At 41.0% G+C, this 15,122-nt stretch overlaps 1 protein-coding gene across 1 annotated transcript; it reads right to left on the bottom strand.

Annotated features, from left to right (window-relative positions):
- Positions 1-825: 825 nt before the first annotated feature.
- On the bottom strand, positions 826-14,461 carry grinaa (glutamate receptor, ionotropic, N-methyl D-aspartate-associated protein 1a (glutamate binding)). The gene is made up of 7 exons (XM_034545757.1): positions 14,326-14,461; positions 6,204-6,543; positions 5,428-5,543; positions 5,089-5,289; positions 4,392-4,520; positions 3,628-3,771; positions 826-2,533 (listed from the first exon to the last, which is right to left on the bottom strand). The coding sequence occupies exons 2-7, from the start codon at positions 6,505-6,507 to the stop codon at positions 2,384-2,386; spliced, it is 1,044 nt and encodes a 347-aa protein (XP_034401648.1). The 5' UTR covers positions 6,508-6,543; positions 14,326-14,461; the 3' UTR covers positions 826-2,383.
- Positions 14,462-15,122: the final 661 nt, after the last annotated feature.

Genomic DNA, 15,122 nt, shown 5'->3' with positions numbered 1-15,122 from the left:
GAGAACGACGTAGGAACCATTATAGTCCGTACGGACAGCTGTCTTACTCACGGTTTGAAGTTTTAATATTATATATGTATTCAACTTGTATTTGTTGCATGTAGTTTATCGTATTTTACCTAAACTCTGACCGCTACCCTTAATTTATCAAGATTATTGATGCATATGCTGTTTTTTTCTGTTAAACCTAAGTCGTGTGTTAATTAGCATACAGGCAGCACAACCAGCCTTCTGATTGGTGCACATTCACTGCTTTTACTGCCTTTTTACAAACGTTTTATAAACAATTTATAATGTCCCATAGGCTACCACGTGGTAAATGGTATATGATATAATACATTTATATTATATTATATATAAATATATTTTAGATATTTTGATGACATTAATCTTTTAAATACAAATTTTCTTCAAATATGTAACAATGTATTCACTATTCAAAAGCTTTAAACCAGATCAAGACTAGATGTTTGAGGCCGATGTCAATATTAAAGAGTGAAAACCTAATGCAAAACTCACATACTTATTGGAGCCTGAAAATAAAGCTTGTCTGACGACCTATGCAATGCATGATGCAATGGCAAAATATTAACTTAAAGTATATCTTTGGGATTCGTACTGCAGCTTCATTTATGATCAGCTAAATTGACTGATAATATTGGCCATGCTGATTTATTGGTCAGTATTTAATATCAAGAACACAGCCGGTTTACTTTTATTAGAAACATCTCTTCTCAAGAGTGGCTCATGGTCAGTGAACACACACAATTCAAAAAACATTTACACTATCGGTTTGAATGAAAAGCAAACAGCAGTGTAGAGGAATGTGGTTCCACTTTGATTTAATGCAAATATACAGTGCCAACAGACCTACAAAGCCCTGAAATTACTTTACCTATACACATCAAACCACTAAGGAGTTCTATGTACACTTACACATCAGTTAGATACAAACACAAGAGTTAAAAAAAGGGCTGCCAAACAACACTGTGTCTCTCCAAAACAGGAATACCTGTATAGTGTGCATTATCAACACATGCAAATGAGAGGAGAGGGCCATGCAAGAGGTGTAAAATCAAAACTGAAGTTACAAAATAAAAAATGTTCATGTTAAATATATCTCTCAAGTTGTGTGTGTTTACGTGCATTTTGGCTTCCAGTGCCTGTTGATTCCTTTAGCTTTTGAGTATAACCAGTATATGGTGGTTTCACAATCACGTCAAGTAACAAAGTCCTTGTACATTTTTCCAAACAACAGCATAAGCAGGTGTCTTCCTCAACACCATCTTAAAAGCAACCTTAAAGCAACCCTGTTATCTACATCAAGCTCAATAAATAGATACGTTATAAGTCAGTCGTCCATCTATAATGGTGTTAAAACTCAGAAGTTCTGAAACTTGGATCAGCTTGGTATGGAAGTGGGCAGAAATTCCAATACTTCAACTTTAGTTCACATTAGTTGTAATGAGAAAAAACGTATAGAGCGCTACATTTTCACTTCATGTTAATGACCAGATGAGAGCAAACAAGTGACATTTCAGTTTGGAATCATATAATTAATTTCAAAACATGAAAAGACATTCCGTAAGAATATATAGTTTATAAATAATAATTCATGTTCATGTTAATCACATCCAACACTGATCTTCATTCTTTTGCCAATACAATATTTGAGTTACTGTACTGGGTACTTACCCAGTACAGTCCTAATATCAGGGCACATTTCCCCAAAAAGCAACACATCCGAGGTGGGAGGGGTTTGAGGTATCATATACAGTTATACACTTAACTATTTACAGCTGTGATAGAGGTATTCCTCTGGTAGCTCTAAAGAACCATAACACACCTTTAGTTGTGTTTCCAATGTTGCCATGCAGAGTTACTTCACACCAGCGGGCTCAAAAGGTGAGATACGTTTGGGAAAACAGGAATTTCTAGCATTAACTTCTTCTCAGGAAAAACTGGTTTGCATCAATATTCGGCACTGTGAATACCTCCCCGCTCTTTTTCAGTTTAATCTCTGCAGCAAGGCAAAGCTGAGTGCCACGCATTCATAGGATAACATGTATGAGCCAAACTAACGTTGCCATCTGTGTTAGTAGAAGCACAGTTACAGCAAGCAAAGTGGTCAAACTGAGGAAAAGACCGATCATAGATTTGTTTAAAATAAATAGTGTCCCTCTCAGTCGGATTATATGACAGGTTGCATCTGTTCCACAGCACAACTGCCTGTTTAAAGAAGTGTATGTGTGATCGAAGAGGAAATGAAGAGTACCATGGGAAAAAGTGAAGCAAAAGTTAAAGGAGTTAGGGAGCATGTTAGCAACATTTCACAATAACGGGATTATCTCTGTCTCCCTCTTATTCTCTTTAAGGTGCAGCCTCATTCACGGGAGCGTCCCACAAGAGCCAGGATGTAGAGGAAAATGTTGATGATGTCAGTGTAGAGGTTGAGGGCAGCAAAAATGTACTCCTCTGGACTCAGAGACAGCTTCTTGTTGCCCAGGAGAAGCTGAGTGTCCACAGCCAAAAACTGCAGAGGAAACAAGGATGGAATTAGTCATTTAAAGAAATGTCTACACTTGGTATCTAAAATGAATCACACACAAATGTATTTTATCAGCTACTGTTTCAGATCTATCAAATATATCAAAATACTGTCATAAACTAAAAGACTGTACATGTCACAAATACCTTTAAGCACATGTTAACATACTCTGTACACATGATATGCATTTCCATTCTTATTTAAGGTTATATTGTCATACATATCTGATTCTCCTCTCAAGTTTGCCATGTATTACGACACTGAGGCCACGTGCCTGAGAGAACGCCGCACCCCCTTTCATTTGAATGGGACCACTAATCGATGCAGTGGGGGTGCTCATGCAGACGGCTCACACACAAAAAACCAGAGTTGTCTTTCAAAAAGTTGAACGTGGCTCAGCCACACCAATGCAGGGCAGCGTTCTGTCGACATGTCCATATATGCTTTGAGACAACATGGGATCGTGTTGGTAAGACCATATGGATCAATCTTCTCGATCCATTATGTTAATTCACTTGTAGCAGTATATTAAAGGTCAATAGAGCCATTTATTCTGCTCGGCTTTAAGAGTTGCTCTTTACACATCCAATTGTTGCATCTTCTCCTCATGTTCATCTGGTTGAATTCTACTCTTTGTAGAGTTGTCTACTTCTTCTGTTGGCCCAAAAATATATATAATCCTCTGTATAATAAAATATTCATGGCGTTTTAACAACTGTTTTGGTCATATATTCAGATCCTAATTACAAAGTTAGAGTCCCACGTTCCTCTTGCTAGGCATACATCTTTTTCCGACCCAGTTTGTGCTTCACTCTTAAACATTCTGCAGATATAATTATCGCTCTTTGAGCAGAATAAAGTTCACTATATGGTGGGAAATTGTCTGAATGCCACCTCACAAATATCAAATTACACAACTGGAGAATTTACCTTTGATTAATTGAACCACTCTTGCGCAATAAATAATGTTGTGGTAAATAACAATTCTTCAAAAAAGCGGCAAGAACTAAATACAAGCAACAGTTTGATGTGAGAAGGAGTGTCACTTTTTAAGAACACAACGCAAGTATGAAACCTACGCAGGTGAAGAGCAGGGCGCCCAGTGAGGCATAAACGATGTGTAGGATCCTATGGCGGATGAAGATGCAGAGAAAGGAGAAGAGCAACAGCACGATCAGGCAAACAAACAGCACGCCCCGACAGGAAGTGAAGTCATACTTGCTCTGTGGAGACAAGAAAAAATGAGCCGACATAAGATGTGAGACTCACAACTTTCAAGACTGAAAGAAATGTAAGTCAAATGCAGTCAAAACAATTCATAAGCGAGCCGTTTGAATATTTCATGTTTTTTTCATGAGGTTGATTTTGGATAATATATTTCTTTGTTCAACACCTATTAAACTCTCCTTACCCCTCATGCATTGTATCCATTTTTTTTTTACAGCACAGCTATCAGTCTGACTTTGATCATTTAGTCAATTTAAGTATAAAGTTGACAGGAAGAAGGACCCAGACGCCTATAAAAATGTTCAAATCCTTCATAATAGCTACAGTTCTTAGTTGTAAAGAAAAACACATGCACACACACACACACACACACATGGGGTAGAAACATTTAAAAAAAATATACAGTCCATTCACATGAAAAGGGATTTAAACAGTTTTAAACAGTTTTTCTCACCTTTACTCGACATGATATATAAATAAAGTTGTTACTGTAAATAACACATGCTCAGTATGTTAAGATAAATAGACAGACTCCAGAAGGTTCAACAAGCAGAGTGCTGATTTTTGTCTGTAGACATTTAATTACTTATTCAAACAGCTGTTTGTGTGTGCTGACCTGTAGTGAGAAGAGCACGACAGTGAAGCAGACCACTGCAGTGATGCCCACGGCCATGATGACAGTCTCTGTGTCATAGAAGCTGGCAATCATGCCCACCATGTAGGAGAGACTCAGGGTCAGGATGGACTGCAAGACACAGAAAACACCCGCCAAACACATCACTCATGACATATTTTACATGTTGTAGATTCAGATAAGATTCAGATGAGATGGACGATATTTCTGTCTCAAAAAACAACACATAAATCAATATGGTCTTTAGTGTAGATGTTTGGAATATGACAAAAACTGACGCTTTTATTTGACTTATAGCCACATCACACACATCAACAGTTTATTTTCCAGATCATTTATTTTTTGTGTTTCTACTTCATATGAAAATGATGCTGATATGTCTAAAACATTACTGATCAGTTGTTCTGCCTGTCTCTTGGTTCTGAATCAGTTCCTATCACTTTTCCTCTATCCTCCTCACTTTACTTTAAATCTCAAATCAGTTGCACCTTATTCACTTCATTAATTTTTCTGTATCCACTGTTTCTTCCAGAGTATCTCCCTCACCTCGGACTCCTCATCAGGGAAATTTGCTTTACGGAAACATACAAAATCCTGTCTGACAGTCGGTTGCTTTTTATGTCTGACCATTCATCAAGTAGTACTGTGATTGTGATTTTGTATGAGGGCAAGTTCTTACCAGGGCAACCAAGTTCCAGGGGTGCTTGCGGCGGAATTCTCCACAACAGCTGAGGACGATCAGAGAAACAAAGAAGACTGCATAGGACACATAGTATGTCCATGGATTGCGCCGGACAAAGTACTTGGCCTCGTCGACAAAGGTGAAGATGGCAACAAACGAGAAAGTGACCATCAGCTGCACTGTGAGAACCATGAAGACCTGGTGGGAGGGAGGATTGATGGTGAGATGAAACAATTATGTTTTAGTGTCTTTTCCATATTCATATAACTTGAATTAATGCTATATTTTCATCCTCATCAGACCGGTTTAATCTGGTTGACATGGTAAAGCACCTACTTTTCTAATGAAGGCTTGTCTGATGGTCTTGTCCTCAAAGCCAGAGTTGGTGAACTCCTCATTGTCGTAGTAAGAGGGAGGCCCATCACTATGGTAACCAGGACTGACGGTAGGAGCTGGTGAATGACAAAAACAGGAAAACAGTTTGTTTTTGTTTTGTTATCGGCCTTTCGCATTTTTTTCCAAAGGCTTGCGCAGCACCACGGTGGCTTTTCGCTGTGGGGAGCAAAGTGCTCAATGTGGTTGAACTTTGGCTCAGTGTGCACTGAGCTCTCCGCTCTCCACTGGGCTCAGGGGCACTAAACAGCCGGCAAAAATGCCAGGCCGAACAAATGGACACGTGTCTGTGGTGTTTTCAGCACACTCCAATTGTAGTATTGATCTCATTGATCGCCCAGTCGTTTGAGTTGAGAGGTTTTCTTGTCGACCTGGATAATGTTTACAGTTCTTCTAGCAGCCTTTAGTGTGTACATCCATTTGCAGGAAAAACTCTGCTCAAACTGGTAACTTTCACTGAACTGAGACAGCTTTATGAAGCAAAGAGGAAACGTTTTGGAAAGTAATAAATGAAGACAACTGAGGACATTGTTTTTTGTGGATGGAGAATTAGCGGAGTGAAATGACATGATGTGCTCACTTTCATAGAGGCACTTTTGGTTATGTCATGGTTTATTGCCTCTGAGTCACACTCAAGTATATAATAGCAAAGAATAAGGTGGCCTAGAAAGAGAAAACTCTCTTCATAAATGCCTCACATCTTTGGTTTAATCACTCACCCGTTGGGTCATCGGGAAAGCCTGGCTGTGCTTGTCCTTGCTGATAAGGCCCCTGAGTGTAGGGCCCTTGTGGGTAGGGCATCTGAGGGTAAGGCATCTGAGGGTAGGGACCAGGGGCAAAACCTGGGCCTGCCTGGGGGAAGCCTGGTTGTCCGTAGCCGGTTGCTGGAGGGTACGGTCCCGCTGGGGCTTGGCTGTAGTTTGGTGGGGGCATGCCAAAACCTGGCTGAGGGGGTCCATAGACGCTGTTGTGAAGTGGGTTGTTCTCACCCATAACAGGGTATCCACTCTTGTCCTGGGACATGATGTGGGCGATGGCTCACTGTGCTACTAGAACAATCTATGAGATGAAGAGAAGTAAAATGAGACTTAGTTCACTTAAAAAAACATCTGTATCCAGCACAAACATACATTGAACAGGCAAGAAGATTTAAATCAATATCTCTTGTTTGACATTGTATGAATATTCATACAATGTCAAATTCTCAGAGGTAAGCAGAGAAAAAGTAATGTTGGTTCAGTATCTAGGCCAAACTGGCAACGAGACAAGCACTTATGCAGTGATTAAAAAGGTGACTGGCAAAAAAACAATGTTGCAGCAAGAGAGGACAGAGGTACTGAGGAGAGGTAGCACTTTCAAATCCAGCTGTTTTACTTTCCTTTTGTAGATGGATTTGTTTCTGCTAAAATATGCATTTAATTCACTCTACAGACACAAATCAAATGTGATTGGTCTTCACGTGGTCCTATTGTGGACAAACCCGAATAAACTGACATTGACGCTGACACTTCCAAGGAATACTTTGAGAGAGAAAACTAGGCTGTGAGCGATCAGGAGGAAAAGGCTGAAAATAGAAAAAGAGATGAGCCACCAAAGGCCCTTTCAACGACAAAGACTGTTGCAACACCTGCAGTAGTGGAGAGTGCACTGAGAGAGACCGGGTTACAGGGGATGAAACGCACCTGGCCGTAATCAAGGCCTTGAAATGGATCAGGGAGATCTGCCACCACAGCATCAAAGGGAAGAATATAACTAAAGAGGACATTTTAAAAACCAATGGCAAGTTAATGCTCCTCCTCATTGTTTTGTTCTTATAAAGTGTACAACATTTAAATATGTTAGTTGATGTTTGACCTTTTTGCTTCAAAAGCGACTTTGACGATTAATAAAATAAATCACATTTGCGGATTAATTTTCTTTTGATTCATTTCAGATTGATCAACTAATTGTTTTAACTCTAATGTCAATGTTACCCAGACAGGGTGGGGTGTGATGGTGTTGGTTGATTGTGGTGTCAAAAATGTATCAACCCCTGAATTGTGTTTTTATTAAACTTATGAAACAGAATCTCGTGGAGGAAGTCATTTTGAAAGGATTTTTGTCATTGTAAATCTTTACAAATAACAAGGTTCAACCAGAGGTGCGGGTTCCTTTTTACAGCTGCCCTCAGTGGAAACTTGAACCAATAATTACGGGCTTCATTTATACTTCTATAAAAGGGTCAATCCCACACACTAACTGTATTGATTTAGCCAGCATAGAAAGTAAAGCAATTAAGGATGCAAGAGAAATTGAGGAGACGGTAAACGGACATTATTACCATGAACGCAGGTGGTGCCTTGGGAACCAAATGTATTATTAATCTGCTTTGCTTAAGGAAGAGGCCTGACATATTGGCCATTATTGCAGTGTCCTTCCCCCCACCAGGCCCAGCACAACAGGTTTCTGAGCCATTTACATTTCAATCTACAGTATAAAGCTAATTCACCATGTGCATGCATGCCACAGGGCTGCACACTAAAAAGGGTGGTCAGATATAAAAGGTTTATTAGTGCTTCAAAATGTGCTCGGCAAGTTTCATATCAAACTCTCTACTGGCAGGATGGGAGCCAAAAGCCATTCCCCTAATTGCTGACTTTAAAAGAAAAGCTTGAGTCTGCAGCGGATAGACTTCACAGCGGGGATAAACCTCTGCTGTTTAAACTACAGCCACTGTACAGTAGTTACTCTCAGTCCTCCTTATGCTATTTCTTTCACACACCACCACCACCACATATATATATTATACATGAGTAATAACATATCCATTCAGTGGCAGATTAGAAAGCTAAAAATCAGGCTTACTGTTTCTCATACTCCATCTATCTTTTTCCTCCACTCTTTCTAGGCCACACAGTAAGCGTTATGCAACACTGCTCTATTTTGCCCTTGTAAACGCATCCAGACTCTAGTGTGTGTCCTGATGATCTCTGCCTGTCCATCACTGCAATGAGAGACTCCAGACAAACATGGCGAGGGCTGGCTCTGCTTCATACAGACAATCTCCATTAAGATCATAACAGATTACGATCATTATCAGAGGAGCCAAATCCCTCCCGGCTTTCCAGACAACAATGGTTGTGTAAGGGGAGAGGGGATAGAGTACAATTTAGTTGAATTACTTGAAAAGATTATTTATTTGTCATTTAAATATTTGCACATGTAGTCAATATTGTTTTATCACTACGGATCACTTTCTTGACCTGAAATAACAAACATCCTACTCCTCCGACAGGACATCTGTCGTCTGAGCAAACCCAGAGATGTAACTGAATAACCCACGAGTCCTTAACTAATCATGTGACACACATAGTCAAAGCATGTGACCCCTCCCTGTGCAATGTCCATGTAAAGCATTTCACTTTGTAACTCTGGATTCAAAAGGATTTGCAAGCCATGTTAGCGCTGGGAGACAAGGCTGAAAATAAAAATCCTACTGATGTAAGAAGCAAAACACATTGCTCAAGATCTTTCCATTAATCAATTATCAATAAAATGTCAGAAAAATAAATGCTCATCACGATTTCCTTAAGCTCAAGGTGAAATTGCCAACAGTGTAAAGTTCAAAGATATCAGTTTATTATCAACTTCATTAACCTATACAACTTCTTGTGAGTCATAATTTTTGATAACAAAGACATTTCTAAAATGAGAACATTTAATTTCCCCAGTCCATCCAGTGATTTTGTTTGCCTATTTGGAGCCTTCTATCTGTGTATGATGGATTACTTCATGGTAAAACACCATAGAGTCAAGAGAATATCAGAAATATGAATTCAGTGAAGTCAGCCTGGTCAGCAGAGACAAACTTCTCCTCTGATACATGAAACTGTAATCGCTTAAAAAGTACTTGATTTAATAGTCAAGAAGTGTACAAAAATAAATAAAAATGAACTAAATAAAGAAAGAACTGATCTTTCGTCAGAATAACAAAAGTCAAGGCACTGCAGTAAAGGACATGTAAAGTCAGTGCCCTGTCTGCCAGCCACTCAACTCAAGCACACATAGATAAATTAAGAAACCACAATAGTTTCACTTCCATGTCAGTGGTGAATATAGTCAATCCAGTTTTTTTTGAGAGGGGTGAATCCGTTTGAGGCAGAGTTTGTGTACAGCTTTACAAGCATTACGTCGGTGATTTTCAATCCTCTTAGGAGAGACGCCCCAATGCTAGATGGATAAGAACTGTTCCAATATCCGTGGCTTCTGCGGATAGCTATCGCTAGTAGAATTAGGTTAAAGGGGGCGGGGGGGGGGGGGGGGATTCAGTGGGCTAGCCAGAGAGCCATGTTAACACAATTAGGCGAACACAATACCTCGACAAACCCACAGACAACATCCTATGTGCATGCCAAAGCAACACCAGGAAACACAGTAACAAAACAGGCACAAAAAGCAGTGGGGAGGTGTATGTGTTACAATGTGTGGTGCCTCAACAGGTTAAAAATAAGAAGTTGTGATCTTTGATGGAGGATGACTTCGATAAAATGACATTTTAAACTCATTTAAGTATACAACTTTTAATATGCAACACTTTAAACCAACATCTAGAACTTCACTGAGAAATAAAATGTTGTTTCAGTCACATAATGAGTGACTAATTCTGTGGTGAAAAAGTTTCATGTGGTGGTTTAAAACTGTATCAACTACAGAACCAGCTACTTTTTAATCTCACTCCTTAAATCAATGTTATGGAAACTCCATTTGGACCAATTCAATTCAATTCAGTTTATTTAATTTTGTATAGCTCAAAATCACAAATTTGCCTCAGATGGCTTTACAATCTGTATACAGGACATCCCACTCCCAGGACCTCACATCAGATCAGTAAAAACTGAAGAAACCTTCAGGAGAGCAACAGAGGAGGATCCCTCTCCCCAGATAGACAGAAGCAATATATGTCATGTGTACAAAATGAACAGTGTTACAGAGTTACAACACATGCAATGAAATGTATGAATAATGAGTAGGCATGGACCACCTGGTAGATAAATCCCCCACAGAGTTGCTGACTGCCTGTCTGCCAGCCGATGCAGCACTCTGGCAAGATGTTGTCATTGTGACGCGCCGTGTCAGCAGCTCTTGTGATGTCCAACCTGCAGACACCTCGCCTTGTGACAGATGGCTGCACTTTAGGTATAGCATAGTATGGTAACATACTGCAACCTTCTCAACTATTTTTTATAATAACAGAACAGATTTTTCTTTGTGCTCATTACAACATAAAAGTGTATAGGTTGAATTACAGTTTATCTTGTTATAACACATTTTCAAAGTTCTCAGTTCAACATGTCATACACTATTAGAACGATAAAATGTTCTCGCTAAATCTAAATAAATAAAAGGTGGCATGTCGTAATGACAGGAAATAAATAAATTTGGAAGAATCTTGTTGGAAGAAGACATTTGTTATTTTTTCGGGTGGCAACAATACACTGTCCCAGTTCTAACAAAGCTCAGCTAATTCATCACTAGTTTATAGTTGAAATCAATTATTCACTCCTTACAGAGTGTAAGCAGTTGGCAATTATCAAAATACTGCAGCTTTATTTATCTAGTCTGGACAATATAGACCAACTATCCATCCATCCATTATCACCCGCTTATCCGGGGTCGGGTCGCGGTGGCAGCAGGTTCAGCAGGCCGACCCAGGCCTCCCTCTCACCCGCAACACTTTCCAGCTCATTCTGGGGGATCCCGAGGCGTTCCAAGGCCAGCCGGGAGATATAATCCCTCCAGCGTGTCCTCGGTCTTCCCCGGGGCCTCCTACTAGTTGGACGTGCCCGGAAAACCTCTAATGGGAGGCGTCCAGGAGGCATCCTGACTAGATGCCCGAACCACCTCAGCTGACTCCTTTTGACACGAAGGAGCAGCGACTCGATTCCAAGCTCCCCCCTGATGTCCGAGCTCCTTACGCTATCTCTAAGGCTGAGCCCGGCCACCCTACGGAGGAAGCTCATTTCGGCCACTTGTATCCGAGATCTCGTTATTTCGGTCACGACCCAGAGTTCGTGACCATAGGTGAGGGTTGGAACGTAGACCGACCAGTAAATGGAGAGCTTTGCCTTCCGGCTCAGCTCCCTCTTCAAGACGGACCGGTACAGCGCCTGTTTTACTGCTGCAGCCGCACCGATCCGCCTGTCGATCTCCCGCTCCACCTTACCCTCACTCGTGAACAAGACCCCGAGATACTTGAACTCCTTCGCTTGGGGTAGGCAGTTTGCCCCCACCTGGAGGGAGCAATCCGCCGGTTTCTGGCAGAGCATCATGGCCTCAGATTTGGAGGTGCTAACTCTCATCCCTGCCGCTTCGCACTCGTCTGCAAAACGCCCCAGTGAATGCTGGAGGTCACGGTCCGAGGAGGCAAACAGGACCACATCATCCGCAAACAGCAGAGGGGCGATCCCGAGACTCCCGAACCGGATCCTCTCCGCCCCCTGGCTGCGCCTAGATATCCTGTCCATGAAGGTCACGAACACGACTGGTGATAAAGGGCAGCCCTGGCGGAGGCCAACACCCACCGGGAACGTGTCTGACTTACTACCGAGAAGACGAACACAGCTCCGGGTTTAGGAGTTCCTCAAAGTGCTCTTTCCACCGCCCGACGATGTCCCCAGTCCGGGTCAGCAGTTCCCCCACCCTGCTGAGAACAGCCTGGGGTAGACCCTGCTTTCCCTTCCTGAGCCGTCGGGTGGTTTGCCAGAACTTCCTTGAGGCCAACCGAAAGTCCTTCTCCATGGCCTCCCCGAACTCCTCCCATGCCCGAGTTTTAGCCTCCGTGACCATCGCATATGCGAGACCAACTAGTCTTTGAAAATCTAAATCTTACCAAACTGAACTGAAGTGCAAGCAAAGTAAACTCATCCTAAATGTTAAATACCCCTCTCTTCACTGCATAACTGTGTCATAAGGACAGCAAACAAAATAGCTTCACATTGCATCATGCATGTCCTGGTAACAAGCTGTCAGGGAAGAATACTGAGGCTGTTTCGGTCTCAGATAATGAACGTCATATTTAGGTATAATGCTTTAGCTTCAGTCACCACGGGACAACCAGACTGTAAATGGAGAACCAATAACACTGTCAACCTACAAATACAAATCATTCCATATGGGGTCTGAACTGTAAGAAGCAAAAAACTGTTTTTGGCCAATGGAGACAGCCTATATTTGGAGATGTGTGGAATAGTCATGGAGAAACATCGAAACATAGAATCAGGATATGGGTAATATAGCAGCATTCATCTTGTTATAATACGGCATTTATTCCAAGCATGTCATTTATTGGTTAAGGCCAAAACAGACAGGTCTTGTTATATCATCAATGAGCAGTTTCTCAACTGACTTTCTTTTTAAATTTACTACAAAAACATATCAGGGTTGCAACTAATGATTATCTTCATAAAGGATTGATTAGCATATTCTTCTTAATTAATCAATATGTTGTTTGGTCTGTAAAAGAAATGTCCCTCACAGCACAAGGTATTACAATAATATACATCAGTAAAAAGCAAAATCAAAATGGTTGCCTTATTAACTAATCAGTAAAAAGAATAATTGTTCATCCATAATACATATCCATGTCATGACATACGATTAAATATTCCACTATAGCTCCAAGTGAAAGGACCAAGACCTGATATGCCGTTATCGTAACGCTACACATATTCTTTTGTAAAGTGAACCATCCTGTTTAATTACAGTATAAAGCTTATCAAGATTATAATTAAAATAGATTATATTAAAGAAAAGCTAAGAAATGTCTATGGCTGCAACTAATAATTGCTTTCATTAACAATAGATATACAAATCAATTATTAAACTAATCAATGGATTGTTTGCTCTATTAAATGTCAGAATATATTGAGAAATATCTGTCACTAATTCCTAGAGCAAGGTCATTAAATTTCTCAATTTAGTCTCACAGATATGCAGTTTATGATCATAAAAAGTAAGTTAACAAATAAGGGAACAATAGATCCTCACATTTGAGAAGATGGAACATCTGAATGTTTGACATTTTTAGCTTGATACATTCTTAGAAACAAAAACTACTAATGTAATCACTTAGAGCTGAAAAGAACCACATAACGTTATGTTAATTATATGCAATGAATAGTGACTTAAAAACACACCGACAAGCAAGGAACACTCCACTAGACCACCAGTCTGGATCCAAAAGGTAAGATAGGCCCGTTATTTAAAGGCTGTGCGGGACCAGACACATGAATCCAACATACACAGTGAGCCTGGGCTGCACGCTGCACCTGCAGCGGGCGCTGCTCCATCTGACGTCTAGGCCCCACCAGCGCAGATAAACACTGCGACACTGCGAGCATCTGTTTCCGTTACATCCAACAAAAGCTCACACATATCAGCCCGAAGATAGCAAAACCACCATGGTGGAACAAACACCTATTAGTGATTCATAGGTGGAAGGTACCCAGTATCCAGCTGGCCATGTTGAATCCATATAGAGCAAGTATTTTTGGGGACAAAAACCACACAGCCCGCCCGCCCGCCCCCACCACCAACAAACACTCTAACGGGGCTGAGCTGTCAGCTAATGTTCAAGCCGAATGTATTATCTTAGTGATGTAACTTACCGCATCAACCTATGTAGCAATGAACCGCTCTGCTGAAACAATCCGTTTGTGTTAACGCGCGCGACGGGAGAGATGCTGAGCGTTGCTAATCCGCTCGCTAGCCGCACAACCATCAAAGTTAATCATAAGGTTTCTACATTTAGCGTTAACACACACACACACCGACTGTAGTCCCAGCACAGTCTGACCCACGTACCTTTAATGTGTATATTTCAGAGTGACAGCCGACATTAAGTATACCTCCTCCTCCTCCTGGTCTCTGGACTGATCAACTGAACAACTGGTCTCGAGCGGAGCCTGTGACGACACCACACGACGTGGTCACGTGGTGTGTGGGAATCTCCGCGTGTTACACAAAATGACACAATTTGTCTCTGCCCCCGCCATAATGACGCAGTATGTTTTCATTAGGGTCATATAAGAGAGAGATATACATATACAATATGTGCAATTAAAGGTCTGTACAGGCTGTACAAAATACTGCAATCGTAATATGTAGAGGGTGGAGGGTTCTGCATGATGCATATTAACAGCACTGTACTTAAGCAGTGCCGTAACGGAAACACATGAGGCCCCCCTGCAGAATAACCCTGAGAGCCCCCCCCCCATATGTAAGGGATAATGTATTGTCCGGCGGTCATTATCCAAAGATAAACGAACAGGACCCAAGCTTTTCTTTTGAGGGAAATTTATTCAATCAGAAAAAACAGCTCAAACAGAGAACAAATGTATTCCAACAGAAAAAAACATATGGCCTATCAAACAGCTCAAACAGAACATATGTTACAACAACATAACAAATATGCCTACATATAGTCGATACACCGGTAGGCTACTTTCTACAGGTTTGCATTTGAATACACATGTGCGCGTCTTTTAGAAAATCTGTGTGCAAAGTCTTTAACCACGCTCTTTACATCTCAACTGCGCGCATGTTTATTCTCTATGCTAAGAATGGCCAGACCGGACAGCCTCTCTTGTGACATGGAGCTT

This window comes from Cyclopterus lumpus, chromosome 11 (genome assembly GCF_009769545.1).
Source record: "Cyclopterus lumpus isolate fCycLum1 chromosome 11, fCycLum1.pri, whole genome shotgun sequence".
NCBI lineage: Eukaryota > Metazoa > Chordata > Actinopteri > Perciformes > Cyclopteridae > Cyclopterus > Cyclopterus lumpus.
The sequence above is the reverse complement of the archived record's forward strand: the minus strand, read 5'-3'. Positions and strand labels throughout refer to the sequence as shown.